General features: G+C 34.6%; 1 protein-coding gene across 1 annotated transcript; it reads left to right on the forward strand.

Annotated features, from left to right (window-relative positions):
- The first annotated feature begins 2184 nt into the window (after positions 1-2184).
- Positions 2185-18203, forward strand: LOC111056354 (protein CLP1 homolog). The gene is made up of 8 exons (XM_039442691.1): positions 2185-2466; positions 3560-3721; positions 5671-5896; positions 11025-11198; positions 12401-12591; positions 13395-13635; positions 16682-16775; positions 17573-18203. Exons 1-8 carry the CDS (start codon positions 2368-2370, stop codon positions 17682-17684), a joined length of 1299 nt encoding a protein of 432 aa, XP_039298625.1. The 5' UTR covers positions 2185-2367; the 3' UTR covers positions 17685-18203.
- Positions 18204-19462: the final 1259 nt, after the last annotated feature.

The following is a 19462-nucleotide window of genomic DNA, read 5'->3' on the forward strand; positions in this document are numbered from 1 at the left end:
CTTTGTTGAAGATAACCTATTTGAGGGATCTGACAATGAAATCATCAGTGAATGTGATGATAACAGTGAAATTCTTTCAGAAAAAAGTGACGAAGTTCATTTATCTGATCTTATTGAGGATGAGGAAGTGATTTCAGCAAATGAAGAGGAAGATAATAGGCCACGAGGAGCTTGTATAAGAGGGAAAAATGGACATCGATGGAGCTCTGACCCACCAATTCGAGGACGAACAGCCAGAAAAAATATAGTTGTGAGAGTTCCAGGGAATAAAGGTGAGGCCAGAAATATAACAACTGAGCAAGATGCTTGGAAAGTATTGATAAAAGAAGAAATGATTGAACTGATTGTGCATTACACAAATATTGAAATAGACATTCAAAAAATTAATTATTCATCGGATTCATATTATTTAGGAGATACCACTTCTAATGAACTATGTGCTCTGTTTGGTTTATTGTATATAGCTGGTGTGTTGAAAGCAGGACATTTGAGCTCTCATGAAATGTGGAATAATATTTATGGTGTACCACTCTACAGATTTATCATGTCAGAGAATAGGTTCAAGTTTTTACTCAATTGCCTACGTTTTGATGACCGTAAAACAAGAGATAATCAAGATAAATTCTCTCCAATTCGTGCACTTTGGAATATGTTCATTTCCAACTGTAAATCGTCCTATACGCCACATGCATATTGTACAGTTGATGAGCAGCTTCTTTCTTTTCGAGGACGATGCCCATTCAAAGTCTATATCCCTTCTAAGCCAGACAAATATGGATTGAAAATAATTTGCATATGTGATAGCAGAACTTATTACATGATCAATGCTATACCCTACATTGGGAAAGAACATGGACAACGAGAGCAAAATCAGCCTCTGAGGTTGGTCAAAGAAATCACTGAGCCTATACATAAAACAGGACGCAACATTACTGCAGATAATTGGTTCATGTCGATTCCCTTGGCAGATACCATGCTGGCTGATTATAATTTGACAGTAGTGGGAACATTACGGAAAAACAAAAGAGAAATTCCACCTTCATTTCTTCCATCAAGAAAAACAGCAGTTCTTTCTTCAAGTTTTGCTTTTGATCAACATAAAACGATTGTGAGTTTTTGTCCTAAGAAGGGAAAATCAGTCATCCTACTTTCAACCAAGCATGGTGATAAATCTGTAAATGAAGAAACAAAGAAACCTGAAATAATACACTTCTATAATGAGACAAAGGGTGGGGTCGATACTTTTGATCAGCTCAATCACACCTACAGTGTTGCTAGAAAAACCCGACGATGGCCTCTGAGGTTCTTCTATGGAATGTTGGATCAAGCTGGTATCAATGCTCTAGTTTTATTTAGAAACAAGAATGGTGAACAGACAGTCAACCGAAAAAGTTTCCCGAAAGATCTTGCTCTCCAACTAGCCAGACCATTCATGGAGGAGAGACTGAAAAAACCATTACCAAAAGAGCTCGCTGAAGGGATTAGGAAGTGCCTTAGTATTGAAACAGAGACCCCCAATCATCCTGTGAGAGAAAGACCCAACCAGGCAAGATGTTCAATTTGTCCACGGTCTCGAGATCGTAAAACGAAGACATTTTGTGAGAAATGTGATTCAGCTATCTGTGCTGAGCATAAAATTGATGTATGTAAAGGTTGTCTTAATTGATTATTATCTGTAAATAATGGTGTTTCAAGTTAATCTTATCAATAAATTGTAGTTTGTATGTGTGAAACTTTGTCTTAATGGCTGGGGTGCTGTGGCACCCCACCTGTGCATTCATTGTCAAACAAAATGCCTGTGTTTTCCAGGGATACTATTACAATGCGGCGCTTCCTAACAAGATGGCGGATTTTGGCGTCAGGGTATAGCCAAGTTTCCGTACTGTATGCATACTGTGGTGATACTTTCAGTATCAGTGTTCAATTTTCACTGTTCATGTTCACCCGAATTTTTAATCAGCTGCACCAATATAATTATGCTGTATTCAGATAAGCTACGCCACAAAGTAGAAGGAATTCTACTTCTTATACTCTTTCTTTTTCTCTGTGGCTCTGGTAATAGTTATTGCTTTTGTATGACAAACGATGTTAGGATCATGCGCAGATGACATACGTGACGTCATCACTTACCGGAACCCGAATAGAGTTACGGTTACCGTAACAGTTACAGTAGCCACAGCCTTATCAAAAGGCGGCAACAAGCGGTTTTTGGTTATGTCGTTTATCGTTTCTCTTTCGTTCATCCCTTCGTAGTGAGGTTATGTTGTAAAATTTGCTTAATATCTACAATAGTATCGCCAAATAAATTCTGCATTCAATTGTGATTTTACTTGTTGACAAGACAGATTACCTCATTCCAACTTCAGTATGGGTGATGAGGAGTGTGAGATGCGAGTATTCAAACTCGATAAGGATTGTGAACTGCGTTTTGAAATTGAAAACAATAATGAAACAGTCGTTCTTGAGGTATCAATACTTTGTTATTTTTTATTTCAATTGATTTCAGTTTGTAGTTTATCTTTATAAATAAGAACATGAAATGTTGAACCTTGAATACCTACTGTTTCCGTACCGGTATTAGCCAATTAGCCTAATGCTACAAATTAATTGTGTTCGCATTTTATATAGGTACCTCATAAAGACTTCATAGAACCTCACCTTTATGGATTTTGGATTATATTAATAATTCAACTGTATGTCAAAATATTAACTTAGATCTGAATCCATTACATTTTATACTGATGAGTTGAACCAAATTGAGTTATTATTGTACAATATTGCTATTTTTTGGAATATTGGAACTAACTATTAGTTCCTTGAAGTTGGGTACTTATATGAAGTATTGTGCAATAATTCTATAATAACTAGGCTAAAGTCCAGGCCTAATGCCATTATATCTGTCATCAATATTTTTATTGGAATCGATTAGCTCAAGTATTTTTTTATCACAAAAATTAAACGGCGGCCACTAAATTAAAAAAAAAATACTAACTTCACTTCGTTCAAAACTTTTCACACACCTATAATTACGCATATTTCTTTTCACACACCTCTGGACCTAGAATATTACGCCAGTTAGGGATCAGGTTCAGTAATTAGTGTTTCAAAGGTAAAAGGTAGGTTAGGTTTTTGGTTTGGGATTGCAATATGCTGGAAGGGGTAGGGGTCCAGGTTAAGGTATGTTTATTAACGTTTTAAAGGTAAAAGGGTAGGTTAGGAGTTTAGGTTTCTGCTTTTAAAGGCAATTATATGCTGGAAGGGGTAAGGGATAAGTAATGTATCGACCTATTTATAGTTTTAAAAACAACATTGCTGACACGGTTTAGGTTAAATGCATGCAAAATTGTGCTGCTTTGAACTTCGTTTATTTTGAAAACAATAGTGACCGCCGTTTAATTTTTGTGATCAAAATAACATACTAAATCGATCCCAACCAAAAATTTGATGACAGGTATAATGGCACTGGATCTAGAGTTACGCCAATAACTGTAAGTCCCATAAAATAAGAAATGTATATTGAGTAGTTGAAAAAAATGTTATCTAGACATTTAATTTGCAGGTTAAAGCTGGATTGGCCGAAATTTTCGGCACCGAACTGGTGAAAGGCAAGCCGTACCATTTCACAACAGGAGCCAAAATTGCTGTGTTCACCTATCATGGCTGCACTATTGAATTGAAAGGCCGCAAAAATATCAGCTACATTTCAAAGGAAACACCTATGGTAAATACAGTATTTACATTTATTTATCAATTTATGATTACTTTCTCAACACTCATTCAACTATACATTAACCTATTAACATTAACTATTAACTATACCTCATTTAACTATTTACATTTATTCATCAATTTATGATTACTTTCTCAACACTCTCTCAACTATACATTAACCTTGCTAGCATCATCTTGCAAGGAATTGTTGTAAAATGTATAGGTTCAATAAGAAGTTTGTAACAGAGTTATCTATTGATATATAATAAACTGCTGGTACTAGTTTACAGACATTCATACTCAAAGTGGGGCCTAAGTGAAAATAAATGAAATTATAAACTTAAACATTTAATTTTACTATTTCTTTCCTATAATATAATGTGCAAAAATAATGTATTTTGCTGAAATTGTTTCAAGATTTTAAAAATATCGTGTATGCTCTATGAATCATGTAGCCTAGTATTTTCATCAATTCAATTTTACTCATTATCACACAATATACAAAATAAAAATTCAAATATACAATTGATTACATGCAAATAATATAACAACAATCATAAAACCATAATATTTCAATTAGGAACTGTGCAAAAATTTAGTAGGATCGTTAAGTTTTCCAATTATGGTTATCCATGTACTAGGAAATCCTTCAATCCCTGAGAGGGTAAAAATTCCAATCTGTCGATCAATGACCAGGCATCCCTGGATGGATCGCGTCATATAATATACATAAACTATACAAGTCCTAACTTTACTAAAATTGTCAAAAAACGTATGTCATTTGATTGGCGGGATCGAAGAGCAGGCGGCGTTGACGATAGGCTACTCAGATTATCGTTTAGAAACTCAGTCACTCTGTAAAAAGTCTTTTCGATGAGCATTTCAATGAGCCACTATGTGATAAAATTTTTGAAATTGTACCGTGCAGTCTGATATTTAAAGGAGGTATTTCATTGAACATCTTCATTGCCAGTACAGGGAAACAGTCTTTTACTTTGGAAACTTTAGATCTAGGTGCGTTGATGTTCGCCCTACCTTAGTTCTGTGAGCATAAATCTTACCTCTCACGGTGAAGGATGCCTGATTAGTCTTCATATACAGGAGTGATGCCAAGATATACTGTCCATGGACAGTGTGTTGGCCTGCAGAGGGAGCAACATTACTGAATGTCAATGTTCGCAGAGCCCTCTTCTGTAGAAGCAAGATGTCCTTCACATGAGCTGAATGTCCCCAGAGCAGAATGCAATACTGGATCTGACTGCTGAAAAACTGAATGGTATAGCATCAGCAGATGCTTGTATGCATCGTGTACTTTGTTTGCTCACAGCTTAGCTTGTTATCAATAGTGATTACTGAAGCCGAGGAGAGTAACTGGTGCAGCATTTGGACAATCTCTATTAAAAGTACACATCAGCTCCTGTGTTTTACCTTCATTCAGCAACAGTCTCTTTCTTGGCCTAGAACCATTCTTCAGTCTTCCGGAAAATGTTATGGGCTTTGCTTTTAGCTTCATGAGTTCCACTTCGAAGACCAACCATTTCCATTACTTTTCTTTACTATAGAAGGCGGTGGTAATGAAAAAGTAACAACAATATCTCCCTATCATTTCCACTGACTAAAACGTGAATCTGACTATAGGGTCAAGTGCTGTACAAAATGCGGTGATCCTAACCTCAATTTCATTTTTCTTTTTGTTGAAAACGAAAACTAACCGGGTGTCATTCATAAGTGCGATGTATCAAAAGCACGAATATTTCAACTTTTCATTTTTGTGTTTTTACTATATAAAATTATCAACACATTTCAAACAATATCAACATATTGCCATTTAAAACGTAGCGTCCCTAACCTTTCCTTTTACCTTTAAAGCCCAATTAAACAGAACATTTCAGGCTATTTTTATACACTAGGACAAGATAAATGGAAACTCACCAACTAACCGACTTTGGTGCTTTTCAGATGACGTACCTCAACTGTCACGCATGCCTGGATAAGCTTCGCGAGAAGGCGGAGCTTGAGGCAGGCGGAGGGAGGGGGCCTGTGACGATGGTGGTGGGGCCGGCCGATGTGGGCAAGTCTACCGTCTGCCGCATCCTGCTTAACTACGCTGCCCGCTGTGGTCGGCGACCTGTCTTCGTCGACCTCGACATCAGCCAGGGCTCCATATCTGTGCCTGGCACTATGGGTTAGTGCAGTATATGAACATTTACTCAGTATCAGTATCTCTTCCCTATCAGCACTCTCAAATATTATATAGAGAAGAAATCATTTAACGAATGGTTATCAAACTTTATTTTGTTGATTTGCTGGATATGTATTCTGTGGCTATGCTATAGTATAGCTATACTTTATCTATGACTGTATACTATAGTTATGCTATCAATATCAGTGTGTACGTTCTGGGTACAAGGTAAATTGGTCCCAATGTCAAATATTCTATAGAGAAGAAATCATTTAGCGAATGGTTATCAAACTTTATTTTTTTGATTTGTTGGATATGTATTCTGGGGTTATGCTGTAGTATAGCTATACTTTATCTATGTATACTATAGCTATGCTATCAATATCAGTGTGTACGTTCTGGGAACAAGGCAAATTGTTCCGCGTTTCACGGGAAACAAACGCTCCAACAATAATAATAATAATAATTTTTATTTGTTCAATACAGTACAGTCATTATGAATCACAACTATACAATTGAACATTATCATGTACAAAAAAAATCTCTTCAATATTTAACATAATAAAAATATAGATATAGCCTATATGATATTACACATAAAAAATCATTTACATTATAAAAACTTTTTTCAACAAGGAACTTATGAAGATCTTTTTAAAAGTCATGCTCTTAAAATCTATATTACCAGGCAACTTGTTTAGAAATTCCCTATGTAGCTAGTTTTTTTCTCAAAAAGAGTTAGCCTGTGAGGCTGAACGATAAAGTTGTTTCTGTTTCTTGTGAAGTGTGAATGTACCTATGCATTGGTCGTTAAACTGCCCATATTCTTAATCACATATAATAAAGTTTTAAAAATAAAAATACAAAGGTACAGTGAGTATGCACAGCCTTTTAAAATAATCTCGACAAGGATGATTGAACCCCAATCCCACTAAACACCTAATAGCCCGCTTTTGCAGAATGAATATCTTATTTATGTTCTGCAGAGACGTGTTACCCCAGAGCTCAATTCCATATGCAATATGTGAATGAATGAGTGCGAAATATAACGTTTTTCCTGTCTCAGGGGGCACACACTTGACTATGTTTCGCAGAACAAATAAACTGCTACTGATTCTGTTCGCCAGTCTGTCAGTATGGGCATTCCATGAGAGATCCTTATCCACAATCAGTCCCAACAGACTCGCCTCTGTCACATTCTTCACAATAGAGTCACCAATGCTAATTACTGGTTCAAATACATAATGTTTGAAACCAAATTGAAGGCACTTACTTTTTTTAGGGTTCACTGACAATAATGATTCATTATAATATTGTACAACAGAATTTGTCTGTAGATTTGCTTCCACCCGTAGTTCATTGAGGCTGTTGTTGTTGAACATTATTGTTGTATCATCAGCGTATAATGTGATACCCACCTCTACTGGGACTGACGATTGCAAATCATTTGTATAAAGAATAAAAAGCAATGGACCCAGAATGGATCCTTGCGGCACACCTCTTGTAACACTCAGTCGCATTGATTCAGCTACCTGGGATTGAGAGTCAGTAGCAACAAATTGAAATCGATTTGTCAAATAGGACTTGATTAAACTACAACCAATTCCCCTAATTCCTACCTCTGAGATCCTACTGATAAGTATATCAACATCAACACTGTCAAACGCTTTGGACAAATCCAAAAGTGTACCAATAACAAAGTTGCCATTATCAACCTGATCAATAACACTCTCAATAAAGGTTATAGCCGCAGTTATTGTTGATTTGCCTCTCACAAAACCATTTTGACAGGACGAGATTAAGTCAAATCGCTCTAGATAATCCATTATTCTGTTATAAATTAGTTTCTCAAACACTTTGGATAGAGCTGGCAAAATAGAAATGGGCCTATAGTTATTCACATCTGTTTTCACACCCCGCTTGAACAATGGTTTAACCTTGGCAATTTTTAGTAGATCTGGAAATATTCCAGTTTCTAAGGCATTATTTATTATGAAAACTAGTGGATCAACTATTTCATTACTACATTCCTTAATTACATCCACCGGGATATTATCAAATCCAACGCTATTTTTTGATTTGAGACTTCTTATTATTTCGAGTATTTCTCCACTACATGTTGGAAAGAAGAATAGGCTGTTTCTACAATTTGATTTATTTGGAGAGGGGGCGTCATTAATTCGTAGATTTGATTTTGGAACATTGATAGTGGGTGCCATTGATATGAAGAAATTATTAAATGCATCAGCTACCTGCTTAGAATCTGTAATAAATTTCCCATCTTCTTCTAGTTCTATATTTGGCCCTAAAGGTTTTTTCCCACCTCTTAATTCATTTATGATCTTCCAGCTTGTTTTTGATTTATTTGAAGATTTCAAAATTAAATTACTTATATATTGCTTTTTTGCTTGAACAACTTTATTATCATACATTTTTTGAATACGTTTTAATGGCTCCTCTTTGATACTTACACCATTATTAATATTGTGTTTAGCTAGTTTTAGAAGATTTCTTATTTGCATAATTTCATCCGTGATCCATTCACCTCTAAATTTCTTTTTCTTCTGAGTCTTTTTACGTTGACGTTTGAAAGGGCAGTTTATTTTCAAGTGATTGAGTAAAGTTTCATGGAACCGCGCAAATTGGTTGTTTACATCTGATGCATTATAAACTAATGTCCATGATTCATCACCGAGAGATTTTTTAAGTTTTATCACATTCCCTTGTGAGAAATTATGGATTGGTGTGTTAAATAGTATCTGATTAGTCTGGGATCTCTTGAAAATATGAGCGTATTGCGTATGAAAAACCTGTGCAGTATGATCTGATAACAGTGTGTGAAGAATATGTACAGCATAAGATTCTACTTCAATATTAGTAATAATATTGTCAATGGCTGTCCTACTTACTCCAGAAATTCTTGTGGGCTCTTTGATGGTATAATGCAAATCAAATTGGTTTAGAATATTAATCAAGTTTCTATGTTCAGGAGAACTATTTAGTACATTTATATTATAATCGCCAGCAACAATAACTTTATCATGAGCATGACTACATATCCGATCAAATAACATTTCAAGCCCTTTAAAAAATACACTAATGTCACCGCTTGGGGATCTATACAAGCCAACAATAGTATAGGAATGTCCACCAATCTTAAAACCAAAGCCACACATTTCAATATCTCGAATATTACAAAAATCAGCAGTATTCACAATTGTAAACTTGCAATTAATGACATCTAAAAATTCAAGACTTGCATATATCGCTACACCTCCTTTCCTCATATTAACTCTGTTATAACTACATACTAAAAACATATCATTTATTGTCAGAGAACTAATTTCAAAGTCTTTCAAACCATGCTCAGTCAAAATAAGAATATCAGGTTGTTCATCTTCCACTAGCGTGTCCAAAAGGTTCACCTTACTAATAATTCCATCAATATTCTGATGTATTATTTTCAAATTACATGAGTCTTTTAAATATTTTTTACCACTACTTTCAACTCTCGGTGAATCTTTCATTTCAAATATTTTTTTTTTATTTACACCCCTAGCATAGCCAATTAGTTTTCCTCTTTCCTTATTAAACTGAAAACCTTATCACACATTTCACTTATTTTATTTGAGCCTAATCTATTTAAATGTACACCATCTTTGCCTAGACATTCCTTGATGTTGATGAAACTGTTGGGGTTTACAAATAATACACCTAATTTGTCGCACTCAGTTCTGATGGAATCATTAATCCTATTGATGTATGAGTCACTCACTGAACGTCTTAGTATTATGCCGCTAATTATTATTTGTGATGAACTGAAACATTGTTTAGCTGTTCTTATCAAGTTTCTCATTTCATTCACCAAGGATTCTTCAGTATCTCTTCTAATTGAATTAGTACCAACATGGACTATTATACTGTTATAGTTCTGTTTTGAAGATGTTTTATACTTATTTTGTATCACCCGGGCTAACTGATCAATTCGTATTCCTGGTCGAACATCAACGGTACAGTTTTGAGGAGTCACGTTTTTCACCATTGAATCACCTAACACAAGATACTTGTTTCCAGAATTATTGTGTTTTTCCTTCTGGTATTTTGTTTGTAGATTCCCATTTGAAGCGGTTGGATTGAGCGCTTATTGTTTGAGATTTATCACCCTTAACATTTGAGACGCTTAATCGTCTTGACTGAACTACTGTTTCAATCAATATTCAGTGATGCCGTGATAATATTCTTAAAATAATATCTCTACTAATAATAACTAATACCCCTACTACCATATTTTCCCCAGGATAATTCAGTTCTTCATACAGAGTTTTTCAACTGCATACTAATAACAATACCATACTTCACTATCAACAGAGGATCAACTGCATATTAACTTACTTTTTAATATACTTTGTTCGTAGAAATTATAGTTTACTTACTGTGAAACGGTTTTGATGTGTTTTGTGGCTTATTCAGACTGACTGTATACAGTAAACCCTAGTATAGGGTTTGAAATCAATTGTAATGATTTAATACCTTGCACTAAAGTTAATTATCATCAATTGTAATGATTTCATACTTTGCTTGCACTAGAGTTCACTATCATCAATTGTAATGATTTCATACCTTGTACTACAGTTTACATTTTTAAATCATATTACAATTGATTTCATACCGTGTTCTAGAGTTTACTGTATACTTTACAGTCACTCTGTATAAGCCACACAATATGGCGAAACACGTTTCATATTAAAGAAACTGTAATTTCTTAAGTCAACTAAACACATTAAACAATGTACAGTAGAAACTGTCCTACAGTAGAAATAAGAAACGGATCCACAACTGTATTTTCACAAGCTGTATGGTTCTAGGGAATGTGCAAAACTGAAGTGAATTTATTACTTTGCATACTTTCAGTTTTCACAAAGTGTATTACTTTGTGAAAATAATTGAAGACTGAACATTCTGTGTAGTGAAGATCTACAAGACTTAACGTATTTCGGGCTATGTGTAACCTTATCTAAATTTGGAAGAGAAATAGCACAAAGTTACCCTATTTTTTCTCTCCTTATCATTTTGATGATGTACTTATTATGTGAATGAATAAAGAATAAAGAATGACTGTGGTTTGTTGTAGGTGCTATCCTAGTGGAGCGACCAGCCTCACTAGAGGAGGGTGGCTTCTCACAGCAAGCGCCCCTCGTGTTCAACGTTGGCAGTATCAAGATGCAGTCTAATCTCCCGCTCTGCAACATCATCACATCCCGGTTGGCTGAGGTTGTGCAGGAGCGGCTGCATTCCAACAAGAAAGGTACGTACTGTCGATCAGGAATTCTTCGATAGTAGCGATCTTCATCTACACTCTACAGGGTTGGGCAATGAAGTATGGAGGATTTGTAACAGCTGTTACATACTCATTTTTGAACGAAACTAAAACAAAATTTGTAATGTTTACCTTCAATGTTGTCATTTTTATAATTAGAAAGGAGAAAAAATGAAAACATTCAAATTAATAAAAACAATATAAAAACTTGTAGTACTCGTTTATTAAAAACTTTGAGATATTTTAAGGACTAGGCCTACTTTCGACCATTGGGCAAGTTCATGAAAATGATTAATGGTCGAAACTAGTCCTTAAAAATATTTCAAAGTTTTTAATAAAAGGGTACTACACGTTTTTATATTGTTTTTATTAATTTGAATATTTCAAAGTTTTTAATAAAAGGGTACTACAAGTTTTTATATTGTTTTTATTAATTTGAATATTTCGAAGTGTTTAATAAAAGGGTACTACAAAGGGTACAACAAGTTTTTATATTGTTTTTATCAATTTGAATAAAGTAGCCCATTTAAGTGGAGTGATTTTATGAAAACATTTATTACGTATGGAAAACAAGAATAGCTCGTTTTTAACTATTTTTGACGACAATACAGTCTAATTTTTTGGATAATAGTTATTAAAACTATAACTCAGCGGTTTTTTAGATGAGAAAAATGGTGTCCGTTTTTTCCATTTATACATTGTCCATACTCATGTGTATAACACTGTGTTATACACTCATGTAGACGTTGTAAGAAGTCATCCATACAATAAAATCCATTGATTCAAGTACTTGCCGTTGTAAGTAGACATCCATACAACACAATCCATGGATTCAAGTACTTACCGGCTTTTAGTGTTGATGTATACACGAGCTTTTGATTTGAGGTAGCCCCATAAATAACAGTCTCAGAAGGTGACAGCTTCACTGAACGAGGTCACTTTGCAACTCCACGCAACGAAATTATATTTTTCAATAATTTAATAATAAATTTTGAAATTTGAGATAAAATAGTTTGTTAAATAATTATATTTCTACATCGTTTAAAAACTATCTGCAAACATTGCGGAGGTAGAAAAAGATAGCGCTTTGTCAAATGATAGCAAAACCAATGTTTATTTGAAAATATACATCTTAATCAAATACTGCCTTCATTATGTGGACATCACTGTAGTGTTTTGTTGTATTGCAGCGTGTGCTTCGGGCATAATAGTGAACACGGCGGGGTGGATCAAGGGTGACGGCTACAAGCATCTGTGCCACGCGGCTCAGGCCTTCGAGGTGGATGTTGTCCTAGTTCTTGACCAGGAACGCCTCTACAACGAACTTGTGCGAGATCTGCCCAAATTTGTGCGTGTTTTGCTGCTGCCCAAGAGTGGCGGGGTATGTATGCCAGTGTTTATTATTTATTTATATTATTTGGTGTTCACATCATAGGGCCTGGTGATCCGCGATCCTTTAGGTTTTTATACGCAAGTGAAACTTTGCACAAACATTTACGACAGCTACAAAGAAATATATAACAATTTTCCAAATTCATAAAACAAAATTGCGGCCCTTTAAAATTGTATTTCCCAGGCTGGCCACTAAAGGTATAACATGCATGATACACAGTCGTCATACATTGTTGTGTCATCACAGTAAAACGCTAAATTATTTTAAGGTTAGGTTGTTGTATCTCAGATTTTTTGTTCATTTTTCCTTCGCTGCACTATTTGAGGTTAAATTATTCTCTTATCATTATAATTTTTAATTTTTCAGTGGTTCATTTTTTGTTTATATTATGTTAGAAGCTACTCGTTGATGACAAAACATACATGATAAATGTTTATCATGCACACAAACCTGTTTTCATGCATTTTTGTCATCAGCAAGAGGCGTCTAACATGAAATACACATCCAATAACTATCAATAAACCAATGGAAAATTACAAATTATTATAATGATAGAGAAATAATTTAACCTCAAATGTGGCTCAAGTGGTGACCCTTCCAATGGGAGTAGCAGACGCATGATTCTTGACTTATCTAAGCGATAGCTAATCAGCGCGACCACTGAGTCAAACCGCTTCCCCAATTCCAGTTCAATAAACATTTTTCACATTTTGTTGCTATTTTCTCACATTCTATTCGCAAATCAACACAATTTTTCCACAACTATTTCATGAATGAGTTGTTGATTGCAGGTGGTGGAACAAAACCAGAGCTCCCGACAGGAGACGCGTGACAAGAGGGTGCGCGAGTACTTCTACGGAGTGAGCAACCCTAAGGGGGTAGGGGGGGCAATACTGCACCCGCACTCGTTCGACGTGAAGTGGTCCGACCTCAAGATCTTCAAGATAGGAGCACCCTCGCTCCCCGACTCCTGTATGCCACTAGGCATGAAGGCCGAGGATAATATGACCAAGCTGGTTGCTGTACAGCCAGGTGACAATCAATTAATAAATGAATATTATTAATGATGAATGAATAAGCTCAAAGTATGTTTTCACACTTACCGATTGTCGGCCGACATTTGTCATACCGCCTGGTGTTGTAGGAATCGAAATAACATGGTGACTCATCAAAGGTATCGGCCAGTTATTGGTCGACACTCGAAATTGGGGTGTCATTCTCAAGTACGATTTCTCAAATGTGCGAGTATTTCAACTTTCCGTTATTTGTGTTTTGTCTAAATTAGTTTAATTATTGAAGTTTTGTTTTAATTAGGTTTGATTATTTATCATTGAGTTCATTGTTTTATGATTGTTGGCATTATTGATTTTGTTAACAGTATATACGTATTTTTAGTGTATATTTTTCTCTTCATATTTTAAAATTTTCACAAATATATTGATAACCGACTCCTGGCGGACAACCTTCTCGGTTATGCCAAAATTGAATGGCTTAGTTTGTTTTCTTATTTCCTTGAATAATTAATTATGCATATGAAATGTTTTTTATGATTTTTTTGTTTTTTATTCTTAGCTTTGTTAAATAAAGGTATTTTTTATTCATTCATTCATTCATTGTTTTGTCTAAATTGATCAACACATTTCAAACAATAAATGCAACTGATTCATTTATGAATAACTATGCAGTGAACGATAACATATTGCAATTTAAAAAGTCAAAAACTAACCTTTCCTTTTACCTTTAAAGCCTTTACGTTTAAAGCCTAATTGAACAAAACCTTTAGGTTATGTTCATACAATAGACAATTTGAAACTCGCAGTCTTAGCCACTCCCTCAAACCTAATTGAACAAAACCTTTAGGTTATGTTCATACAATAGAAAATTTGAAACTTTCAGTTCTTAGCCACTCCCTCAAAATTGCCCTCTGACAAATCTTCACCAACATGTGATTCTTAGCCAATCGGAGGACAATTTCTGAGTATCGGCTGATCAATGTCGAAAGTGAGATTTACCTTAAACTGTTTAAGCCTTCATTCATCCAATGTCTGAAAAACATCGGTAAGTGTGAAAAATACCTTTCGATGAGAAATAGCTGTCATGAGGAATAGCTAGTCAGAGGATATTTTTGATAAATGTCAGTCGCCAATCAGTAAGTGTGAAACCGGCGATTTACGTTACGGTACGCCAAAAGTCGTTCAACTGTGTAGGTATTCTTCTCCTGTATACCTAAAGTCATTGGATAAATGTTTGAATAATCAGTAGATCGTGTTTTTATATTGACTTGATGATGACACGACCCTTTTTACAAATTTTATTAATGTATCACTAGCATATGCCCTGTACTCAGCAAAGGTTTAGAAGTAACACAATAATCAACCGGCGATGGCATTTTTAACCTAGATAGAGCTATCTGTTTTGTCTAACAGACAGCAACACCAATATTAATCAGATCCTTAATTCATAAACTGAAAACCTGAATCCATAGGGTGAATTAGCCAACATATTATGAATAACTAGCTTACCCGGTGAACTTCGTATCGCCAAAAAGTCAAAGTATCTCATGTCACACTTGACTTTATTAGATTTTGAATCATGAAATTTATCTGACAATCAATATTTTCATTTACATCTCAAAATGGACTTCCTATGTGCTTAGTCATGCAGCATTTATCATTTATTCTTCTCAATCAATTGATAGTTATCTATCAGTAAAGTGTTGAATTAAAAAAAATATTTAGTTTAAATCAGTGTTTCAAAGATGAATTTAATGTTTTCATAGTTGTTGATTGTCAATAGATGATCCAGGAAATATGCGATGTACGATAAATTACACAGAATTCCATATTCTTTCCATCTTCCATTTTGGGATGAATGTAAGCTAAGCTAAATTTTAAAAAAATGTAAATTAATCTGTCATTCTTCAGTAATTAATGAATGGAATATGAAAACTCTCTTCCATGAGGTGAATATTTTTTTCCAACATTTTTCAGTTTCTCAATGATAGGGGAGTGATAATTATTTGTATAGGTCTTCTAAGGAACGATTATCTACAGCTGGTACCAATCAACTACACTGTTGATTCCTGAATCATTCCTAAATGTTGTTTCCTGTGATAGATGTAATTTTTATAACCTTTTTGACTTTCATTATTAACTAGCTGGCCCGGCGAACTTTGTACCGCCAAATAGTTAATGCATCTCATGACAAACTTTAGCTGGATGCACACCTGAGGAGGCGCGATGTGGCATGTTGCATCCAGGTGCTTCTTGCTTATTGGTTTGAATGGAAGAACTCACACACACTGAATCGGGCTTGGCGTGGAACGGTGTAATAGGCAATCTCCATAAGATCAACACTTTGTATCACCAAGCCGCGCCTCCTCAGGTGTGCTTAGCCTTAGCTTAATCTGATGCACTATATTTTCATGAAAATCATCCAACAATCAGTATTTACATTTATATCTCAATATGGACTTCCTATGTGCTTAGTTAATTGTTCAGCAGTTTGTATTTTTAGTTGAAGTTTAATGCAGCTTGCTGGAAATTTGATGGTATATCTCCTTGCTGCTGATCTTCCCGTGTATATTCTTAATTTACAGCATTTCGAGTCCTAAGACCCAAGTTTGGACGTCGTTAGTACCGCGGCATTATTGAGAATTAGAGTTTTGTTAATCAGTAAAAAGAAATTTGGAAAACAGATCTACTGACGGCTGTTGGATGACGCAATAATTATAACAGCTGATTTTTATTTCTGTGTGTGGCCAGCTCACAAATCTTCTCCCACAAGGATTACATGCAAACTTTGAAGGGCCGTAGGAAAGAGTCCTGAAGTCGGATTATAAATTTGATAGGCCATAAACCTGGTCCTGATCATAAGAAAGAAAACTAAAAAATCATCAAATTCGGTGCAAACATGAAATAGTTATTGAATGTCAAAATTTGAGGCTAGATTTTTATTTATATAGATGATTATAATTCAGAGTGTTTTGAGATTTGAGAGTCAGATTGATAGATAAGGCAAACTAAATCATATTATCTTGTATTGTATTTGTTAATGAAATTTTCTGTACTGTTTGCAGGTCCTAACCTGTTGCACCATTTACTAGCTGTCAGTTTTGCATCTTCGGCGGAAGAAGATGTCATCAATTCCAATGTGGCCGGTTTCATTTGTGTGTAAGTATTTAATTTATACTTTACAAGCAATACTTCTGATTAATCAACATCTTATACAGTAATAGGGATCTTTTGCAATGGATTCTCTAAACTTTACTCATTATGCAACGACTTGAATATTATAACACGGTTTCCGATGCTGGTGGCATCAACATTAAAACACTGTTTCTGATGCTGGCAGCAGGTTCAATTTGACAATTTTTCGCTAAATCAAGTATTCAGTTCAACAAGTTTTCAGTACGTCAAGTTTTCAATTCGTCAAGTCTTCGGTTCGTCATGGTTTAGTTTACCAAGTTTTCAAATAGTCAAGTTTTCAGTTTGTCTTTTTTCAGTATTTTAAGTTTTTATTTCGTCAAGCTTTTAGTTCACTCTCTCTGGGTAGCTTGCCAATCTTTTTATCATATAGGCTAACCTAATTTCTAATCTTACAACGAGTCAGTAATGTGTTACTTTGCTTGAGTGGTTGTAGATAAATGTTATTAGTGTATACGACAGTTTTATATGGTCTTTAAAGCATTCGTGATGTGTTGACACGCGTTCGCTTGATACACTTGTGTCTTAACTCAACATTTAACTCGTGCGTTAAGACCCTTATTATAAAACTGTTGTATAAATCTACAAATCTACTATTAGTTCTTCTAGTGTTGCTATATTACTTTTCTATCTACTTTTATTATTTTGGCTAAGGATGATTTCTACATGAGCTTGTACTTGGATCATGAGACATTTTTTTGTATTTCCAGTACATATCTTCATATTTTTTGAAAAAATCATTAATTTAATTTGTTATTATTCAGGACCGCTGTAGACACAGATAAACAAACACTGACCATCCTATCACCTCAACCACGACCTCTACCGGCCACTGTTCTCATCTTGTGTGACATACAGTTCATGGATAACAACTAATAATACGCATTTTCAGCAAAAGATTTCGGTCAGCTGCTCAGAAATCCAAATGAATTTAACCACCGTAAATAACGGCATCCATTGGAACAAATACAAGAAAATAACAAGTCTGCAGTCTAAGCTAAACAAAACACTATAATGTTTAATAAAATGTGAAAAATAAAAAAAAATGTTGAAAACTCATATAACCCACCGATGGTGTGAGCCATTTATAAACCCAAAGTTATAGTGATCGTATATAAGCTATTGTGTCATATGAATTTCTTTTGTAATTTTCTAATTCAAGCTTCCAAAACTGTCCTTTTCGCTGTAATTTAGTGAATAAAATCAAGCTATTGTAAGATTTACTTTAAACTATGCTTTTTTGTATGATATGTTGTCAGTTTATGTATAATCTCGATATATGTATCCCACTTGTTTCAAGTGTACTTGATCTCTTATTTACATGTAAGGACTTTATAAAAAGATCTAGAAATCAAATAAGTGTTTTTTGGAAATAAAAAAGTTATCATACGTAAACTTGTGATTCGTCCTTGACTTTATCACTTGTACATATTATTTGCTTTGTATTTCAATATGTTTATTTATATTTGAATCGTATTATTTGTATAAACCCCCCTAGTATTCGCTCACTTTAGGTGGGACTCCCTCCAGCTAACAGCAGTTACTCTTGTGTTGTGGATGGTTTCTTCTCATGTTTTCCTGCTACTCATAAACTCATTTTGTTTATGAAATATTTTATTACTATTGTTTATTTTGTGTGTTATATGTATATATTCTACATTATTTTGTAAACTGTTTTTTCTGAAGAGGATAAAATTCTATTTGATTTGATGTATGCGGTAACCTTCAGATTCGGAGCCGCGTATTTAAGCAGAGCTACGATGGGGGGTATGAATGATTTGATAGACTTTTATCCCACGTAAGGCAAATTAGAAGTCGTTTTAAACATAAAAACTATAATTAATTGATTAATTAAAATAAGAAGAGTTCTATAACTATCGGTAAATTCAGAATGTTCAACAAAATTTCAAGTTAATCAGTTCGATAGCTCAGATGTGATGATGCTTCAAATAACATCTGTCATTTACTATATCCAAAATCAATTTTATATATAGTAGCTCAGCGATTGTTTAAAATTTTAGGTCTGATTAATTATGGTGGCAGATTACCAAATAATACAACCTAAATTTTCTACCGTGAACCATACAGAAAATACCTTCCATTCTTAGTGCCTATTTAATCCTCATCCCGGTTTATTTTGTTCACAATTTATTGGAACACAATTTACTGCCCATCTCTACGAAACTCATTTAGCAATGCAAATAAAGCATACTCACTTCATTCTTTGATAAAGTACTACGTATTCTAAAGATGAAGACAAGACCTGTAATTTAAACTGTGGGAAACCTAGATTTAAATGGGCTCATGTATGCTGACGATGTCGTTATATTAGCCGATACCCCGATTCTTATGCGAAAAATGAAAAATAGATTAAGAAGTTATTGCATTAAGTGGAACTTAGTTGTAAATATGGAAAAATCTAAAATTGTTGACTTCCGGAAAGGTGGTAAACTTAGAAGTGAAAAATGGTTCTATGGAGATGAGATTGTGGAGGTTGTGAATCAGTATAAATATTTGGGGGTAATATTCACGTCCTCTCTGTCACTGAAAAGGCATTGTGATGATAGGATAACAGCGGCGAGATATGGTATAAATAGTATGTGGAGAAGCCTAATCCAGAATGAGACAGTTCCCCTTTCAGCCAAGTGGCATGT

This window comes from Nilaparvata lugens, chromosome X, assembly GCF_014356525.2.
Source record: "Nilaparvata lugens isolate BPH chromosome X, ASM1435652v1, whole genome shotgun sequence".
NCBI classification, from domain to species: domain Eukaryota; kingdom Metazoa; phylum Arthropoda; class Insecta; order Hemiptera; family Delphacidae; genus Nilaparvata; species Nilaparvata lugens.